Here is an 18,232-nt window from a genome sequence, read left to right on the forward strand (position 1 = left end):
ATGACAGACCAAGGGGCTTTAATGTCTGGAATGACATTTTAGACTTTGATGGCTGGCTAAAAGTTCCTATTTTGGCACGCCACTGTTGTACTGAGATTCCCATTTTGAAATATATGAACGTAAACGTTTCTTAGTTTTGAATGTAAATACAGATAAAAAGTCAGTGTTTGTGTGATCGTGTATTGGTATTATCAACAATGTACCGGCTTAGTATCCATATTGAACATTTGCACAAAACAGCTGTCCACTACTCCGTGACCATCGCTCACTAAAATACCGGCTATTGTCCAGTCAATTGTCCATTCCATTCCATTGTTTTGCAAATAAATGACCACAAAAGCCAATTAATCCATTTTCTTACGAAAGTATCTACAAAACACGATTCTACAATCACTAACACAATCACAAATCTATTTTATATTACTCTGCGAACGATATTTTTTAAGTTATTTCCAATTTTCCGAGAGCTCACAAAAACATGACCGTCTTGACCGAACACCACTATCACTCAATTAGTGGATACAGTTATTGCATCGCTTTACCTTCAGCTCTAATTGTTTTTAAATCGCCATACTAGTTGGCGCCCATTCCTCGTGTATAACTTAAAATGACAAACCATTATAAAACATAATGTTTTGCAGACGACTTAAAGAGCACCATAAAATATATCTTCTTTCAGCCCTGAATGTGTTCAAATCGCCATACCAGATGACGACCCTTTCTTCCAGGGCGACTGTATGGGCTTTCCGAGGTCCATCGCTCTATGTGACTGCAATGGTAAACATTGTAAACAAGTTTAAATTTAAAATCTATCCATACCGCATGGATACAATATGCTGATTTGCCAACCCTTTTTTGAACAAAGAAAACATTTCAAATCGTGGTCAGCATTCGGCGCCAACCGAGTGGATTCTTGTTCAAAACTTGCCAAATCCGGTCCGGTTAGCGCACTCGCTTCTCATTGATTCCAGGCCTGGGCGCATGTGAGTTTGGTTAGTGGTCACCAAGCCGAACAAGTGGGTTTTCTCCGGGTACTCCGGTTTCCTCCACAACACAATACCACACTCTCGCACAACATCGTGCCAACGAAGGGACTTTAATAGTATAAGCTATCATAGTTTTCTTCACAATCGTTGTAAAATATATATATTATGTTTAAATCCAAGAAGGCAACTTAGGATATTGTTACGTATTTTAATATGAGAACTTGTATAAATTCAGAACCTATCATAATTACCCAATTGCAGGAGTTCGTCAACCCGTCAACTCTCAGACCGCCTATTTGGATCTTTCTGTCACGTACGGTGTAAGTGAAGCGGAAAACCGGAGATTACGAGAGTCACACGGAGGTAAGAATAGGAGTATGTCGAATATTTCCGGGATTTTTCCGAAAATTGGCGAGTGGTAGTCAAATAATCAGTCATGCAAACATAATTTTCAAGCAGATACAATATCAGCATATGTTAATAGAGATTTTAAGGGGGAAACACAAATGATATTTCACTGTTTTGTAAATATTTTTCATTATCACTGCTTTGAAATTTTAGCTCGCTCTTACATCAAATCTAACTTAAAGCTGTAAACATCGTCGGATACCCCCGATACACTACTGCGCTATGCTTTGTTGCGTTTAAAGAGTAACGTGGTTGCCGACGATGGCCTGCATAGGGCTAGGGAGACATTTCAGCGGCGTCATTTCCTAAATTAGGCTACGTCCGCATACAATTTGACGCCATTTTCTGAAAAGCTACAATTAACTGTTATTGTTTATCCCCTTTTACTTTTGAGGCACGTAATAAAAAATGAGTTACAGTTTAAGATCGCAATACATTTCATAGAAAATAGCGTTGGATGATCACTTGGTGATATGTTAGGCGATTTCGCGATTTTTAAAGCAATCTGAAATCTGAATTTTCAGGATTTGTATATTCGTTCCTGATAAGAGTAAATGTTTAGAAATTTAAATTACATGTTCAGTCTCAGGACTTCGTCCGGTGGATTATCGCTGAAAAGATTCACATTTCACATTCACAAAAGACTCAGAAATCCGTTCAATAGATTGCAACCGCCAATTTCCATTTAGTCATTCATTGGTTTTAAAAAGTTAGTAGTTAAGAAGCTCGCGCATGCGCTCTTGCAAGTAAAAAGTCGTTCGATAGGAATTTCGCGCTGAACACACTAACAAAGTAAGCATTAATTGTATTTCCTAAACGATTGGCGCGCAGCCTGGCCTTTAATTGGTCTTGTCGTTTATAAGATCCAAAATACACACTAGCTTTTACATAATTCCGTGTAACCTTTACAGGTCTGATGAAGATGAACGGACCTCGTCTGTCCCCCGACATCGACGACACAGAGTGTGAGCTAAATATGACCTTTGACCCGAATACATTCTACTGCAACAAAGCTGGTATTATATTTATAAAATGAATCTGATACTCACCATATACATTGGAAACTTGTTTATAGGGTAGTCGTTTAAATAATTTGTATTTTTATTATTTTTTTGGGGGGAGGGGGGTATTAAATATGCGACTTAAGTCATTGTTATGGTCAAACATCATTGACTCCATCCACTATTTAGGTCCGTTATTTATATCGAGTAATCCGATTAGCTACACCGTTCTAAAATATATTTCATACCAATATTAAATACCACCACAGGGCTAAGTTGTCACCAAATACGCCCAGGAAAATGCTCGGACACATGTACTTGTTACATACATGTACTTTCCAAGTCAAGGGAAGCAAATCTTATAAAGGATGGAAAAATATTAGTCCCGAGTTGTCTGTACAGAGTGGAATGATCAAATGTTATCATTTCACTCGAGCCAGAGTGAAATGATCAAGTTTTCATTCACCAATATTTTTCATTCTTTCACCAGAATGCATGAAATATTGCGTTCATACAAACAGCACTTATTTTTTTATATAATATGCTAGTACCTACGTCACAAAGAAACAGTGGAGCTGAAAAAAGTAAGTCTATGAAGTTGCAATGACTGTTATACTTGTCCTCGCCTTCGCGCAGGTAGTCTTATAAAAGCTGCACTCTCATAGATTTACCATTTTTACATCTTTTTTCTTCTTTTTTTTGTCTTAGAATGAGCATTTATTTGCGTAAACATCTGCAAACCAATGATAAAAGACTGCTGACAAAAGATCAGATCTCAGAGTGTGATATTCCCGTTCTAAAGTTGATGTTACATGGCTAAAAGCGTTACTAACTGTTTAAAAAAAATGCATAAAACATCATTTTTTGGACTTAAATATAATAATCTGCGATCTATGTTGCGGCCCTTATCGAGCTTAAAGTTAAACGTTTTATCAATAACATCGCTCGTGACGTCACACAAGTACTGTTACGGAAGTTATATTGAACTAACTGTTTTTTGCATTTTCGTTACATTTTACAGCTTATTTTTAAACACAAAAGTTTTCCATTGTGTGTATTTTATGCTACGCACTCGGGCTGTAAACCGTTTTGCGAGCCGTTGTAGATGGAAACCACCTCAAAAAGGTGTAATTAAATCCTATATTATCGAGTTTATGCGCACTATGATGAGCAGGATGACGTCGAAACCATAAAAAATATACGAGTTATATTGCGGTTCGGCTATTTCCGTGCTGTAACTTCCGGCGTTTTACTCTTAGCAGAACATTAAAAGCAATATATTTAATGCGATAATAACTTGTTTTTGTTTTTTTTCGAAATAAGGTGACCCCAGAGTTGACGAGATGCCCGCACTTTCCGGCATGCAGACCCTGTTTGTGCGAGCACATAACGCAATCGCTTCCGGTCTCGCAGACGTAAACCCAGCCTGGTCCAATGAGCGTCTGTTTCAGGTTACACTCGACTGATTTCTTATATATTGGTACAAAATATGCTCATGATTGCTTTAAACGTACTTGTACTTGGAGAAGGTAGTTACTGGCTTATGCTTATTCGAAAAGCATACACACGGTTGTATTGTCCAGATATAGGCCATATAAAGTAAAGGGACTTGGATTTTGAAATAAAATGTCATTATTGACAATATATGTGTTTTTGCAACCATAATCGAAGTCTTTGTTCATCATTCTTTCTACGAATAAATCTTTTGTATTGCAACATGGAAAATGTGAACCTGATACTACTTGATGTTAGTAGCTAGTCATGTATAGTTATTGTTGTTGAATTTCAGGAATCAAGGAAGATCCTGGTTGCTATCTGGCAGAATATCGTATATGGAGAATACCTTCCCATAGTGCTTGGGAGAGAAACGGTCAAGAAATTAAAGATTGACATTAAGGTAAGACCACACCAAATCATTTTTGTTCCTCGGATTTTTGCCAAAAGAAATAGAGCGATTAAGAGAAAAAGAACATGGCAGTTTTTATACAATCATAGGCGAGCGAAGAGCAAAAAGAGATTATATTTTCAATAAGTCAATATATAGGGAAATGATTGTTCAATATAATTTCCCTATAACCCATTTAAATACAATTAAACATTGACATAAAGGTAAGCACTGTCTCTCGAACTTCTTACACGAATGTGTATCCGTACATGTATAAAAGCGAACACCACAGTAAATTACATGTATGTTTGACTTATGGGCGTGTCGCTGAAGTTTTCATTATCAAACTGTATTCATGCTTAACTCATTTGATGGTCGGTCTATGCAAGGGGGGGGGGGGACGTAAATTCGTTTTATGCAAACATTAAGTGGGGAAATGTTTCATGGCAAACAAAATGGCAGAATAAGAATAAAAAGTACCGATTCAGGTTACCAACTTTTGCCTGGTAAGTGGACTTTTCCTTTAAATTTTGAAAAATGTATGCGTCCAGTATGCGTTCGATCGACATCTTAGTTCTCATTGATAAGTTCTATACAGTCTCAATATTGTCATATAACGTTCGAAGCTGAAATGTTTCTGGTACCAATTTTAGTTTTCAATCAGAATGCATTGTTCAGTTGTATTACAAAGCTAAATGAACTATTTGTTTTTAAAGGGACTCGTTCGTGTTTATTATGGTCAGCCATCAATCATTATTTGCGATATGAACAAAGAGCTTGTAATAATGATAGAACACCTTAGTGCTCTATTTTAATAATCATTGAAAATGTTTTAAAATATGCTCATTTTCACAAAAAGCGTTAGTAACGCTATTAAAAATTTCATTTTTTCAAAGTTGGGTTGACACAAATTTGACAGTTACTATTTGATATTTGTTTATAAAAGTTAGTAAATATCGCAATTTCAATACAGTTTACAAAAGTGTAGCCAACATTTTATTTGTGAACGAGTTTATTTCATCATCATCATCATCATCATCATCATCATCATCATCATCATCATCATCATCATCAGAACAGTTCTTCAGGCGTAACTGCAAGATTTAAACCACTACGCGGTCTAGCTGCAGCGCAATTAAATGTTAAGAATTCTGACACAGTTAACTATCGATATACACCCGAGGTTGTTTTTGCTGGAAAATCGCCGAGGTGTTCCGATTGAACCAATCTTTTGTTTGTAGCCCAAAGGCTACAAAGACACTTACAAATCAACCACGGACGCCACAGTCATAAACGCGGTAGCAGGTGCCGCATTTCGTTACGGGCACACAATTCTGAACAGGGGAACCGGCCAGATGGACATCAACTTTAACCTTCTGCTCCTCGATGACCTTGCCAATAACTTCTTCAAACCAAATATTTATCACTCGTACAATGGCACCGGTCACCACAATGTGTTACGCTGGGCAACCTCAGAGAGGTGTCCATTGCTTGACAGGTAGGTGGTGATTGTTAAAGTGAGTTTATTAAGTACTGTTCGGCCGCCGTTTTAAGTTATTATTGAAGCTTATCATGGTTTCTGCTTTTCTAGACTGGACTTTGATGATTTTGACATGCATCCTTAGTTAAACAAGGCATACAATTTTCAAAACAGTCGGTAAAACGGAAAACAAAATGGCTGCCTTTAAAATAATTTACAGCGTTCTCGTATTAGGGCAAGTTTCGTCAGCCAATGAAAATGGTCCGTTCCTCTAATGTCGTATTTGGCGAGTTAAGTAGCCAATCAAAACAGCAGAAACTCGTATTCGCCGACTTGGCATATATTGTCGTCGATTGTCCCCATATCCCGTAAAATACGTAATAGTTGAATAATGATATTCAATATTATATGTTATGGAGTTATTAGGTGACCCAATACATATATTTTATGTCGACAACCTGTTAAAATTGTTAAATTTATGATAAATGTTTCATTTATTCATCTGAATAGGACGCCATTTTGGTATGATATAAAGATTTGTACCCCAAAATGGAAAACAAACGAGGACTGAATGCTCTGAGCTAACGTGATTAACGACATCGTTGTTAACTATTAAACGTGATGTATTTGATGAAGGGCTCATATATTTGAATATAAGCAAGTACGGCTTAAACAGTTGTCTCAAATCTTGTTAGAAATACAGCAGATCAAAACTGTATCGACTCAACTTCCGGAGCAATAATGATTTGAACGTTAATAACAGTTACGTTAACGACGTTATTTTACGTTAACAGTGTTCAGTACTGTTCCAAAGTGCTATTTTCAAACTGGATGTAGTTTTTTCTTCAGAAGGATCTTCCTCCCGGATTTGTATGTTTGTCAATGATATTTTGGTTTGCGTAACTATAAAAGACGTTGCGAAACGTTCCATGTACTTGACCGTGTACGCGTAACTAGTGCAAGAACGTTGCTGTTTGCCTGAGAAGTTGTTTGCAAAACCTACGTTTTCAGCCAAACGTGTTGGCTGACCGACTATTCGCAACACATATTATTCTCCTGATAACTCGTATGAATACGTCACTGCCCTGTACCTTATACGGACCTACTCTTGATGACGTAAGTCACAAAATTGATAAATCGGTCTCACAAACAAGCTACACACTCCAAACAACAACAAGGTACACATACCTGGATGACATAGGCCACAAAATTGATAAAGGTCTTACATATCAGCTACACACTCTTAACAACTACAACGTACACATACCTTGATGACGTAGGCCACAAAATTGATAAAGGTCTTACATATCAGCTACACACTCCAAACAACTACAAGGTACACATACCTGGATGAAGTAGGCCACAAAATTGATAAAGGTCTTACATATCAGCTACACACTCTTAACAACTACAAGGTACACATACCTGGATGACGTAGGCCACAAAATTGATAAAGGTCTTACATATCAGCTACACACTCTTAACAACTACAAGGTACACATACCTGGATGACGTAGGCCACAAAATTGATAAAGGTCTTACATATCAGCTACACACTCTTAACAACTACAAGGTACACATACCTGGATGACGTAGGCCACAAAATTGATAAAGGTCTTACATATCAGCTACACACTCTTAACAACTACAAGGTACACATACCTGGATGACGTAGGCCACAAAATTGATAAAGGTCTCACAAACCAGCTACACACTCCAAACAATTTCAAGGTACTCATACCTGGATGACGTAGGCCATAAAATTGATAAATCGGTCTCACAAACCGGCTACACACTCCAAACAACTTCAAGGTACACATATCTGGTTGACGTAGGCCACAAAATTTATAAATGTCTTACATATCAGCTACACACTCTTAACAACTACAAGGTACACATACCTGGATGACGTAGGCCACAAAATTGATAAAGGTCTTACATATCAGCTACACACTCCAAACAACTACAAGGTACACATACCTGGATGACGTAGGCCACAAAATTGATAAATCGGTCTCACAAACCGGCTACACACTCCAAACAACTACAAGGTACACATACCTGGATGACGTAGGCCACAAAATTGATAAAGGTCTTACATATCAGCTACACACTCCAAACAACTACAAGGTACACATACCTGGATGACGCAGGCCACAAAATTGATAAAGGTCTCACAAACCGGCTACACACTCCAAACAACTACAAGGTACTCACACCTGGATGACACAGGTCACAAAATTGATAAATCGGTCTCACAAACCGGCTACACACTCCAAACAACTACAAGGTACTCATACCTGGATGACGTAGGCCACAAAATTGATAAAGGTCTTACATATCAGCTACACACTCTTAACAACTACAAGGTACACATACCTGGATGACGTAGGCCACAAAATTGATAAAGGTCTTACATATCAGCTACACACTCCAAACAACTTCAAGGTACTCATACCTGAATGACGCAGGCCACAAAATTGATAAAGGTCTCACAAACCGGCTACACACTCCAAACAACTACAAGGTACACATACCTGGATGACGTAGGCCATAAAATTGATAAAGGTCTCACAAACCGGCTACACACTCCAAACAACTACAAGGTACACATACCTGGATGACGTAGGCCACAGAATTGATAAAGGTCTCACAAACCAGCTACACAATCTTAACAACTACAAGGTACGCACACCTGGATTACACAATCCAAACAACTGCAAGGTACTCGTACCTGGATGACGCAGGTCACAAAATTGATAAATCGGTCTCACAAACCGGCTACACACTCTTATTAACTACAAGGCACGCACACCTGGATTACACAATCCAAACAACTACAAGGTACTCACCCCTGGATGACGCAGGTCACAAAATTGATAAATCGGTCTCACAAACCGGCTACACACTCTTAACAACTACAAGGTACGCACAGCTGGATTACACAATCAAAACAACTACAAGGTACTCACACCTGGATGACGCAGGTCACAAAATTGATAAAGGTCTTACATATCAGCTACACACTCTTAACAACTACAAGGTACACATACCTGGATGACGCAGGCCACAAAATTGATAAAGGTCTCACAAACCGGCTACACAATCTTAACAACTACAAGGTACGCACAGCTGGATTACACAATCAAAACAACTACAAGGTACTCACCCCTGGATGACGCAGGTCACAAAATTGATAAAGGTCTCACAAACCGGCTACACAATCTTAACAACTACAAGGTACGCACAGCTGGATTACACAATCAAAACAACTACAAGGTACTCACACCTGGATGACGCAGGTCACAAAATTGATAAAGGTCTCACAAACCGGCTACACACTCTTAACAACTACAAGGTACGCACACCTGGATTACACAATCAAAACAACTACAAGGTACTCACACCTGGATGACGCAGGTCACAAAATTGATAAATCGGTCTCACAAACCGGCTACACACTCTTATTAACTACATGGCACGCAAACATGGATTACACAATCCAAACAACTACAAGGTATTCATACCTGGATGCCGCAAGTCACAAAATTGATAAATCGGTCTCACAAACCGGTTACACACTCTTATTAACTACAAGGCATGCACACCTGGATTACACAATCCAAACAACTACAAGGTACTCATACCTGGATGACGCAGGTCACAAAATCGATAAATCGGTCTCAGAAACCGGCTACACACTCTTATTAACTACATGACACGCACACATGGATTACACAATCAAAACAACTACAAGGTACTCACACCTGGATGACGCAGGTCACAAAATTTATAAAGGTCTTACAAACCGGCTACACAATCCTAACAACTTCAAGGTACTCATAGCTGGATGACGCAGGTCACAAAATTGATAAATCGGTCTCACAACCCGGCTACACACTCTTAACAACTACAAGGTACTCATACCTGGATGACGTAGGCCACAAAATTGATAAATCGGTCTCACAAACCGGCTACACACTCCGAACAAATTCAAGGTACTCATACCTGGATGACGTAGGCCACAAAATTGATAAAGGTCTTACAAACCGGCTACACACTCCGAACAACTTCAAGGTACTCGTACCTGGATGACGTAGGCCACACAATTGATAAATCGGTCTCACAAACCGGCTACACACTCCGAACAAATTCAAGGTACTCGTACCTGGATGACGTAGGCCACAAAATTGATAAAGGTCTTACATATCAGCTACACACTCTAAAATACTACAAGGTACGCATACCTGGATGACGTAGGCCACCGACTAAATTGGCAAATTTCAGTTTCTGGTCGGTGCATTTTGTTTGAATACGCCGTGAAGGTCAATCTAACAAGCATAAAAGTTATAAAAAAATTGTAGATGGGAATCTTACCTTATCAGAAGTGTAAAAAATATTAGATTATCTCCATTATTTTAGGAACTATGTACTATTGATTAGGTCCGTTTGGAATTGATGAATTTTTGCACATGTTAACCTTATATTTATTTATGTAATATACTAATTTTCTTTCATGAAAAATTGTGGAATATTTTTTTAAATGACATATGTTCACTATCTTGACCAAAATAAATAAAAGGTTAAAAAAAAAGAAAAAAAATGTATTACTGTATCCAGGCAATTTGACAAGCACCTGTGATGTAGATCACAAAAAAATACATTAGACCTAGATACCGACTACACGCTCAAACCTTCTACAAAGTACACATATCCGGATGACGTACCACTCAGAAAGTAAATCGCACGTACTCGTACCCGTACACTTACATGAAGCGTTTGGCAGAGTCTGTAATTTTAAACACTTGTGTTTCGACTAAAACTCAGTATTATTGAAAACTGTTCTTTAAGTCGATTGACATTAGCTGTTATCGTACAGGAAGGTCGAAAGGAGCGTTCAAGAGCGGTTGTTCATAGACTCTGAGGGAAACAGCTTTGACCTAGTTGCACTCAACATTCAGAGGTAGGCCAATATGGCTAAAATGGCAAAACTTTTTTTTGTGACATGTACTTATAAGTATGAGAAGACAATTAATGGGTGAACGCAAAACTAATCGATATTTTCTTTGCTGGTTTAGACATAATGATGTATTCTGATTTTGTTTCTGCCAAATTAAGCAAAATGCAGTCATAATATTTATGATGGTCGGAACAAAATGTCTAATATATCAAATTCCAACAATGTCTGTAAACAGTTACACAAAAATTGTTTATTACAAGGAGCTTGTATAAAATAAAGCTTGTGAAAGTGCAACAAATATATACAGTCGAACTCCGTTGGCTCGAACTCTCAGGGACCGGCAAAAATACATCGAGGTTCGGAAAATTCGAGCCAAGCGGAAATGTTTACCTTCAGTTAAAAGAAAATTGTCCTTTACATCTAGTTCGAGACAACGAAGAATTCGAGCCAAGCGTGTTCGAGCCAACGGGATTCGACTGTATCTGCTTTTTTATTCAATGCCACGGTTTTCTTCCGCGCCTATATGTACGTGGCCATAATGTATAATACGCAGTTGTCACCATGGAAATAATATTTCATGTTTCCGTTCATTGTTGCGGTACTAATTTCTACTCCTACAGAGGTCGTGGTCATGGGTTGCCGGGTTACAACGCGTATCGGAAGTTCTGTGATCTGAGTGAGGCGAGCAACTTCGGAACAGGAAACAGTGGTCTTGTGGACCATGATGAAAGCATCGCCAGACTGTTGGAAGACGTTTACGAGTGAGTTTTCTGTTGACGTTAAACAACAAAAGATGGTAACTTTCCGCCCGCTTCTTTGTTTTGATATATAAAACATTCACCCATCACCGTCTCCATGGTAGCCTTTGTATATAACTTGTTTATACTTTGACTCAAATCTAAACGTCTGCCTTCATATACACCTTTGTATATACGTCTTAAAGTCAATAGTATACACACCTTTGTATTTACGTCTACCTATCACCGTCCATATGGCGGTCTTCCTACACACCTTTGTATACGTCTATCCACAACCGCCTCAATTACAGCCTTTATATACACCTTTGTATATACGTCTACCAACCACCGTCCCAATGTCAGCCTTTATATACACCTTTGTATATACGTCTACTAAACACTCTATAATTGGCAGCCTTTATAAACACTATTGTATATACGTCTACCCACTACCGTCTCAATGTCAGCCTTTATATACACCTTTGTATATACGTTTACTAAGCACCGTATAATTGGCAGCCTTTATAAACACTATTGTATATACGTATACCCACTACCGTCTCAATGTCAGCCTTTATATACACCTTTGTATATACGTCTACCAACCACCGTCCCAATGTCAGCCTTTATATACACCTTTGTATATACGTCTACCAACCACCGTCCCAATGTCAGCCTTTATATACACCTTTGTATATACGTCTACCAACCACCGTATCATTGGCAGCCTTTATATACACCTTTGTATATACGTCTACCAACCACCGTATCATTGGCAGCCATTATATACACCTTTGTATATACGTCTACCAACCACCGTATCATTGGCAGCCTTTAAATACACCTTTGTTTATACGTCTACCAACCACTGTATCATTGGCAGCCTTTATATGCACTATTGTATATTCGTCTACCAACCACCGAATCATTGACAGCCTTTATATACAGCTTTGTATATACGTCTGCCAGCAACCGTATCATTGGCAGCCTTTATATGCACTATTGTATATACGTCTACCAACCACCTTATCATTGGCAGCCTTTATATGCACTATTGTTTATTCGTCTACCAACCACCGTATCATTGGCAGCCTTTATATACATCTTTGTATATACGTCTACCAGCAACCGTATCATTGGCAGCCTTTATATGCACTATTGTATAAACATCTACCAACCACCGTATCATTGGCAGCCTTTATATGCACTATTGTATATACGTTTACCCACTACCGTCTCAATGTCAGCCTTTATATACACCTTTATATATATATATATATATATATATATATATATATATATATATACAGCCACCGCCGTCTGAAGTGCAGCCTTTATTTGTTACATAATAATTTCATATGGTCATGTGCGTTGTAGTAAAAAAAAACAATAATCAAAATTTGCTAAATGAGATAAACAACATCCGTAGGGTTCGCAGCAATCTGATGTGTTTGACATACATGTATTCATAGATGCCCGGACGATATTGATCTCTTTACTGGGATAATCACGGAGCGCCGAGGATCCGAAGGTCTGCTTGGGCCGCTCGGCACGTGCCTCCTTGGTGAACAGTTCAAGCGCTTTCGGGACGGAGACCGATTCTTCTTTGAACGAAACGTTCCTGCGGTCGGGTTTACCAGACGTATGTTTTAACTAGCACTTAAAATAGAAACACTGAAGGCACTGAAGATCGGGGCTAATGACATTTGATAAAATTATTGTTGGTATTATCTGCTTTAAAATAATAATATATCCCAATTTAGTCGTTCGTTACATATCTAAATGCGTTGTACAGTTTTGTGACGAATCGCATTTGGCATTGGCAAATTTTTTTTATACATATTAGCATACTAAAGCATTTCTAGTAGAAAGAGTTAGTACACGTATTGAAACAAATGTTTCAGCCCAGATAGATGCGATAAAGCAAATAACAATGGCGTCCCTGATCTGTCAACACACTTCAACTACCACACTCCAGCGGAATGTATTCGTCATGCCAACCATGTAAGTTGCAATAGACCAAGCCGAATATTTAAACCGAGTAACAGCTTGACATTTGGCCGTTTTTTAAGAACGTTGTTAAAGAAAACAACGTGAATTGCGACATCGTTGTTGACTTTTAATTGTGAAGAATTTGGTGATGTACTCATTTAGTTAAACAAGCACAGCTCAAACAACTATCTCAAATCTTGTTAATAAAAGCGCAGATCTTAACTGTATACGTTAAACTTCCAGTGCAGAAAAGAATTGAAAGTTTATAACGCTAACGTTAACAATGTGGTTAACTGTGATATAGCTGTGTCAACCGCATAGATTACCAACTGTTATTAAAGATAATTTAAGCACACTTCTGACTTATATAAAAACAGTTAAAAGATGGTACTTGCTGAAATGTAGAAACGATTCACATTATTTCACATTTTAAAAATAAATGTTTATCTACGTAAAATCGTAAATAGCGAAAAGTAATATGCTATCTAAATGAATGACCTTAATTTCAGTTCAATGGAGAACGAACGAGTATCATGCGAAACAATTCCACGCCTCGACCTGTCGCTGTGGATTGACACGTAGACAGTGTTCTTCTCTTCCATATCTTCAATTACTTAAAGTGACACTCTTAATTAAAATCAATACATACACATGTTTATCAAACATCAATTTTGAGAGATAAACCTTAAACTACTTACTAAATAATGCATTTATATTAATTACTGATAACAAGATTATATACGTGTATTTAATAGCAGAAAGCGCAAAGATATTAAATGATTGGTGAATGCTTGAGGATTAACTGTGATCTAATTTAGTCTCATAAGGTAGACATACCATTTTTGATGCGTATTTCTTTCAAATTCAGCTTTGAATCCTTCATAAGAACTATTGTTTTCGACATTTATTAACCTTTTTGGAATATTAAAACAATATTATCAAGTGTGGTAAATCTTATTTGGGAATAAGAGTGAATTTTTAAGTAATCAATATGATCAAGCTCTGAACTTAAAATAGTAACAGCAAATATTGATTTAGTTTTTGAATTTGCACAGCAATACAAAGTGTGAACACAAATATTTGTTCTCGATTTTATTTACTAGTATCATATTATTGCTTATTCCGTGTGTTTTTTCTATAAACTTAACCTTTTTATCTTAAATAGTTGAGTTGGAAACAGTGTGTGTGTGTGTTATAACAGATAAAATAGCGATTTTGGGGCGCTTTTTCAACTGGGGAATTTGTGAAATACGTTGACAGAAGAAATTCTGGAAGGCAAATTCAGCAATTGAAAAAATATATATCAAAATTTTATTATAATTGTGTCCCTAGTATTTACGTTAAATTTGTATTGTATCTGCATTTCAAAATCATCGCCTTAAACAGACACAAACAAAATGGAATATCGTAAACGCTCACATAGAGTGTTATGAAATATGTCAACTAGCCTGGTCAGACTGAAATTGGTGGAAGTATCATTCAAAGATGGAGTTACTGTTCAAGCTCATGTCTTGGCAGAAATGTAATGTTGCATACACATGAGCATTTATGGCATATATACATAGAAATCCAAGCATGGCTTAAAGGTTTTAATAATAGTTCTGTTTTGCTAAAAAAACGCATTTCTACCGAAAGTGAATTGAAGTATTTCCCCTTCGACCCAACGAACTCATTTGCGGCGTCGCGTAAGTCCAATCCGTCAGTAACGTCCTTGTGCAAGTGGAAAATACGTTATCAAATTAAGCAACTGAAATAACTTCACTTTACCAGTCAATATATATATATAGTTAGCGGATTAATGATTTCCAGTTTGCCAGAAATAGGCATCAATTAATATTTTGTTTGACATATAACTTAACGCTCCATCGGGCAACACAATATCAGACATGACTGTCATCACCAAGGCAACAAATCCTACCATCGATATCCTAATATGAGGTAAAATCAATGAAGGAGATTGAGTTTCGAAGGGAATTTAATGTTATGAATATTATTTAGAAATATATATTTTGCCTTTCCGAAATATGCAGCCGCAGCTTATTGTTAAGCCCCTCAAACTATTCCCGCGTTGCATCGACACACCTTTTGAGTCTTGAAATTCAGTCTGAAAATGCCTTTGAAACTCTTCTTTTGAAATACTGGTTATACACTGGTATAAATCACTTCCAATGGCACTGCGCGTTTTAAAATGACGTCTGCGAAGAAAACATGATCCCTTTAAAATATACGTGCGACACCATAGTGCTCAGGTGCTGGGACAAGGGCTACAAGTATGTCGATGGAAAGAAATACAGCGTAAAAGACCCTTCTGACACTCCTGCTGCGCTAAGCTATCAAAGAACGCTCATTTTCTAACCCACCACAATTTAGTATTTTCTTTACTATGGCAATTTAATCTATCTTGACCACCGAGTCCCCTAGTCTTAAAAGAGCAATGCCAACGCCTTAAAAACGCGTGCCATCCTCTGTTCTGATGTCAACAAGTTTGGTATCTAACCTTGCGTAGTTTCCCTCTTAGGCCACAAAAACTTGTTTGGTTAGGGTTACATCCTTTTCAAAAACAGATAGCGAATGTAGGCTTTTAGGCGTTATGTAAGAACGGTATTGTCATCTTAATGTTCTTTATAAAGCTTTTAAGGTTTTAAATTTACAATTTAAAGCACACAAATATGACAGACTATGCGTGCATCAAAATATGTTTGGGTTACCGCCTTAGAAAGGTCAGTGAAAGAGGAGGCTGCTGCGGGCATTGGGTATTCAACCCCAAATGTGTCCCAGTTGTTATCAAAGAGAAGGCAACTGGGGGCATTGGGTATTCAACCCCACATGTGTCCTAGTTGTTATCAAAGAGGTTGCTACTGGGGGCATTGGGTATTCAACCCCACATGTGTTCACATGTGTCTCAGTTGTTATCAAAGAGGAGGCTACTGGGGGCATTGGGTATTTAACCTCACATGTGTTCCAGTTGTGGGCAACGAGGAGGCTACTGGGGGCATTGGGTATTCAACCCAACATGTGTCCCAGTTGTTATCAAAGAGGAGGCTTCTGGGGGCATTGGGTATTCAACCCCACATGTGTCCTAATTGTTATCAAAGAGGAGGCTACTGGGGGCATTGGGTATTCAACCCCACATAAGTCACAGTTGTTACCAAAGAAGGGCTACTGGGGGGCATTGGGTGTTCAACCCCACATGTGTCCCAGTTGTTACCAAAGAGGAGGCTACTGGGGGCATTGGGTATTCAACCCCACATGTGTCCCAGTTGTTACCAAAGAGTAGGCTACTGGGGGCATTGGGTATTCAACCCCACATGTGTCCCAGTTGTTACCAAAGAGGAGGCTACTGGGGGCATAGGGTATTCAGCCCAACATGTGTCCCAGTTGTTACCAAAGAGGAGGCTACTGGGGGCATAGGATATTCAACCGCACGTGAGTCACAATTGTTACCAAAGAAGGGCTACTGGGGGAATAGGGTATTCAACCCAACAGTGTGTCCCAGTTGTTATCAAAGAGGAGGCTACTGGGGATATCGGGTATTTAACCCAACATGTGTCCCAGTTGTTATCAAAGAGGAGGCTACTGTGGGCATTGGGTATTAAACACCACATAAGTTCCAGTTGTTACAAAAGAGGAGGCTACTGGGGGCATTGGGTATTAAACGCCGCATGTGTCCCAGTTGTTACCAAAGAGGAGGCTGCTTGGGGCATTGGGTATTCAACCCAACATGTGTCCCAGTTGTTACCAAAGAGGAGGCTACTGGGGGCATTGGGTATTCAACCCCACATGTGTCCCAGTTGTTACCAAAGAGGAGGCTACTGGGGGCATTGGGTATTCAACCCCACATGTGTCCCAGTTGTTATAAAAAAGAGACTCCTTGGGGCATTGGGTATTCAACCCCACATGTGTCCCAGTTGTTACCAAAGAGTAGGCTACTGTGGGAATCGGGTGTCCGTCCCTGATGTTATCAAGAGGTGTCTTAGACTACAGTGAAACAATGATGACAAGAACAGAAAACATAGCATGCCCATGTATATAAACATTGAACCTTTAGTGATTAATGTTATAAAAGGTAACCCTTTTTATTTGTATGAGCTGTGGCAAAACTTCGTCGAAAGCACAGACGCGAACAAGTGAGTTACTCCAATAATAATACATGGTTGACTATGGCTTTTGTTGATAATTGTCCTAGTGGGAAGAGTAATTACCCGTGAGTTATTATTTTTCACTTGGGCAAATATCAACCGAAAGCAATGGTCAACCATTTTTATCCTGTATAATACTTATATCAACATAATTGAAAACATATGAGACAATATTAATTGGTTATGAATGGCATTAGCTATCAAAAATATTTAGAAACTGGAAATTAAAATTGAGTCTCTGTATCTGACCAATACAGCTGAATGGGCCAGTCATACATGCATCTCCGTCTTTGATAAATAAAGCTGAATTGAAATGGTATACAGTTGTGCATTCTCATTTCGCTCTCGCTTGACTACGATGAGATAACTAGACGGTCTAGTTATGAAGCTAGCTTTAATAGCGACGCGATTGAGTATTTGCCTGCAAAGCAAGAGTTCGTTGGTTCGATTCTCGACAGGAGCAGATTTTTGTTTGCAGTTTTTTTCATTTTCTTACCACGTACTGCTGGGACAGAGTTAACCTGTATACCATTTCAATTCAGCTTTATTTATCAAAGACGGAGATACATGTATGACTGGCCCATTCAGCTTAATGAGCTGTATATATGACTAGCACATTCAGCTCCGTTGGTCAGATACGGAGA

The 18,232-nt window shown here is 38.4% G+C and overlaps 1 protein-coding gene across 1 annotated transcript; it reads left to right on the forward strand.

Moving 5' to 3' along the window:
- The first annotated feature begins 737 nt into the window (after positions 1 to 737).
- LOC128227112 (myeloperoxidase-like) lies at positions 738 to 14,031 on the forward strand. The gene is made up of 11 exons (XM_052937329.1): positions 738 to 777; positions 1,248 to 1,349; positions 2,306 to 2,410; positions 3,719 to 3,846; positions 4,185 to 4,292; positions 5,522 to 5,778; positions 10,640 to 10,723; positions 11,341 to 11,481; positions 12,930 to 13,099; positions 13,362 to 13,461; positions 13,959 to 14,031. The coding sequence occupies exons 1-11, from the start codon at positions 738 to 740 to the stop codon at positions 14,029 to 14,031; spliced, it is 1,308 nt and encodes a 435-aa protein (XP_052793289.1).
- Positions 14,032 to 18,232: the final 4,201 nt, after the last annotated feature.

Source organism: Mya arenaria, chromosome 1 (genome assembly GCF_026914265.1).
Source record: "Mya arenaria isolate MELC-2E11 chromosome 1, ASM2691426v1".
Lineage (NCBI taxonomy): Eukaryota > Metazoa > Mollusca > Bivalvia > Myida > Myidae > Mya > Mya arenaria.

What these genes read in the sequence shown, in the direction of transcription:
- LOC128227112 (XM_052937329.1), top strand. Translation starts at nt 738, where the DNA reads ATGGGCTTTCCGAGGTCCATCGCTCTATGTGACTGCAATG. An exon ending in ATTCTACTGCAACAAAGCTG is followed by an intron (nt 2,411 to 3,718) that starts GTATTATATTTA and finishes TTTCGAAATAAG; the next exon opens with GTGACCCCAGAGTTGACGAG. An exon ending in TGCGGTCGGGTTTACCAGAC is followed by an intron (nt 13,100 to 13,361) that starts GTATGTTTTAAC and finishes CAAATGTTTCAG; the next exon opens with CCCAGATAGATGCGATAAAG.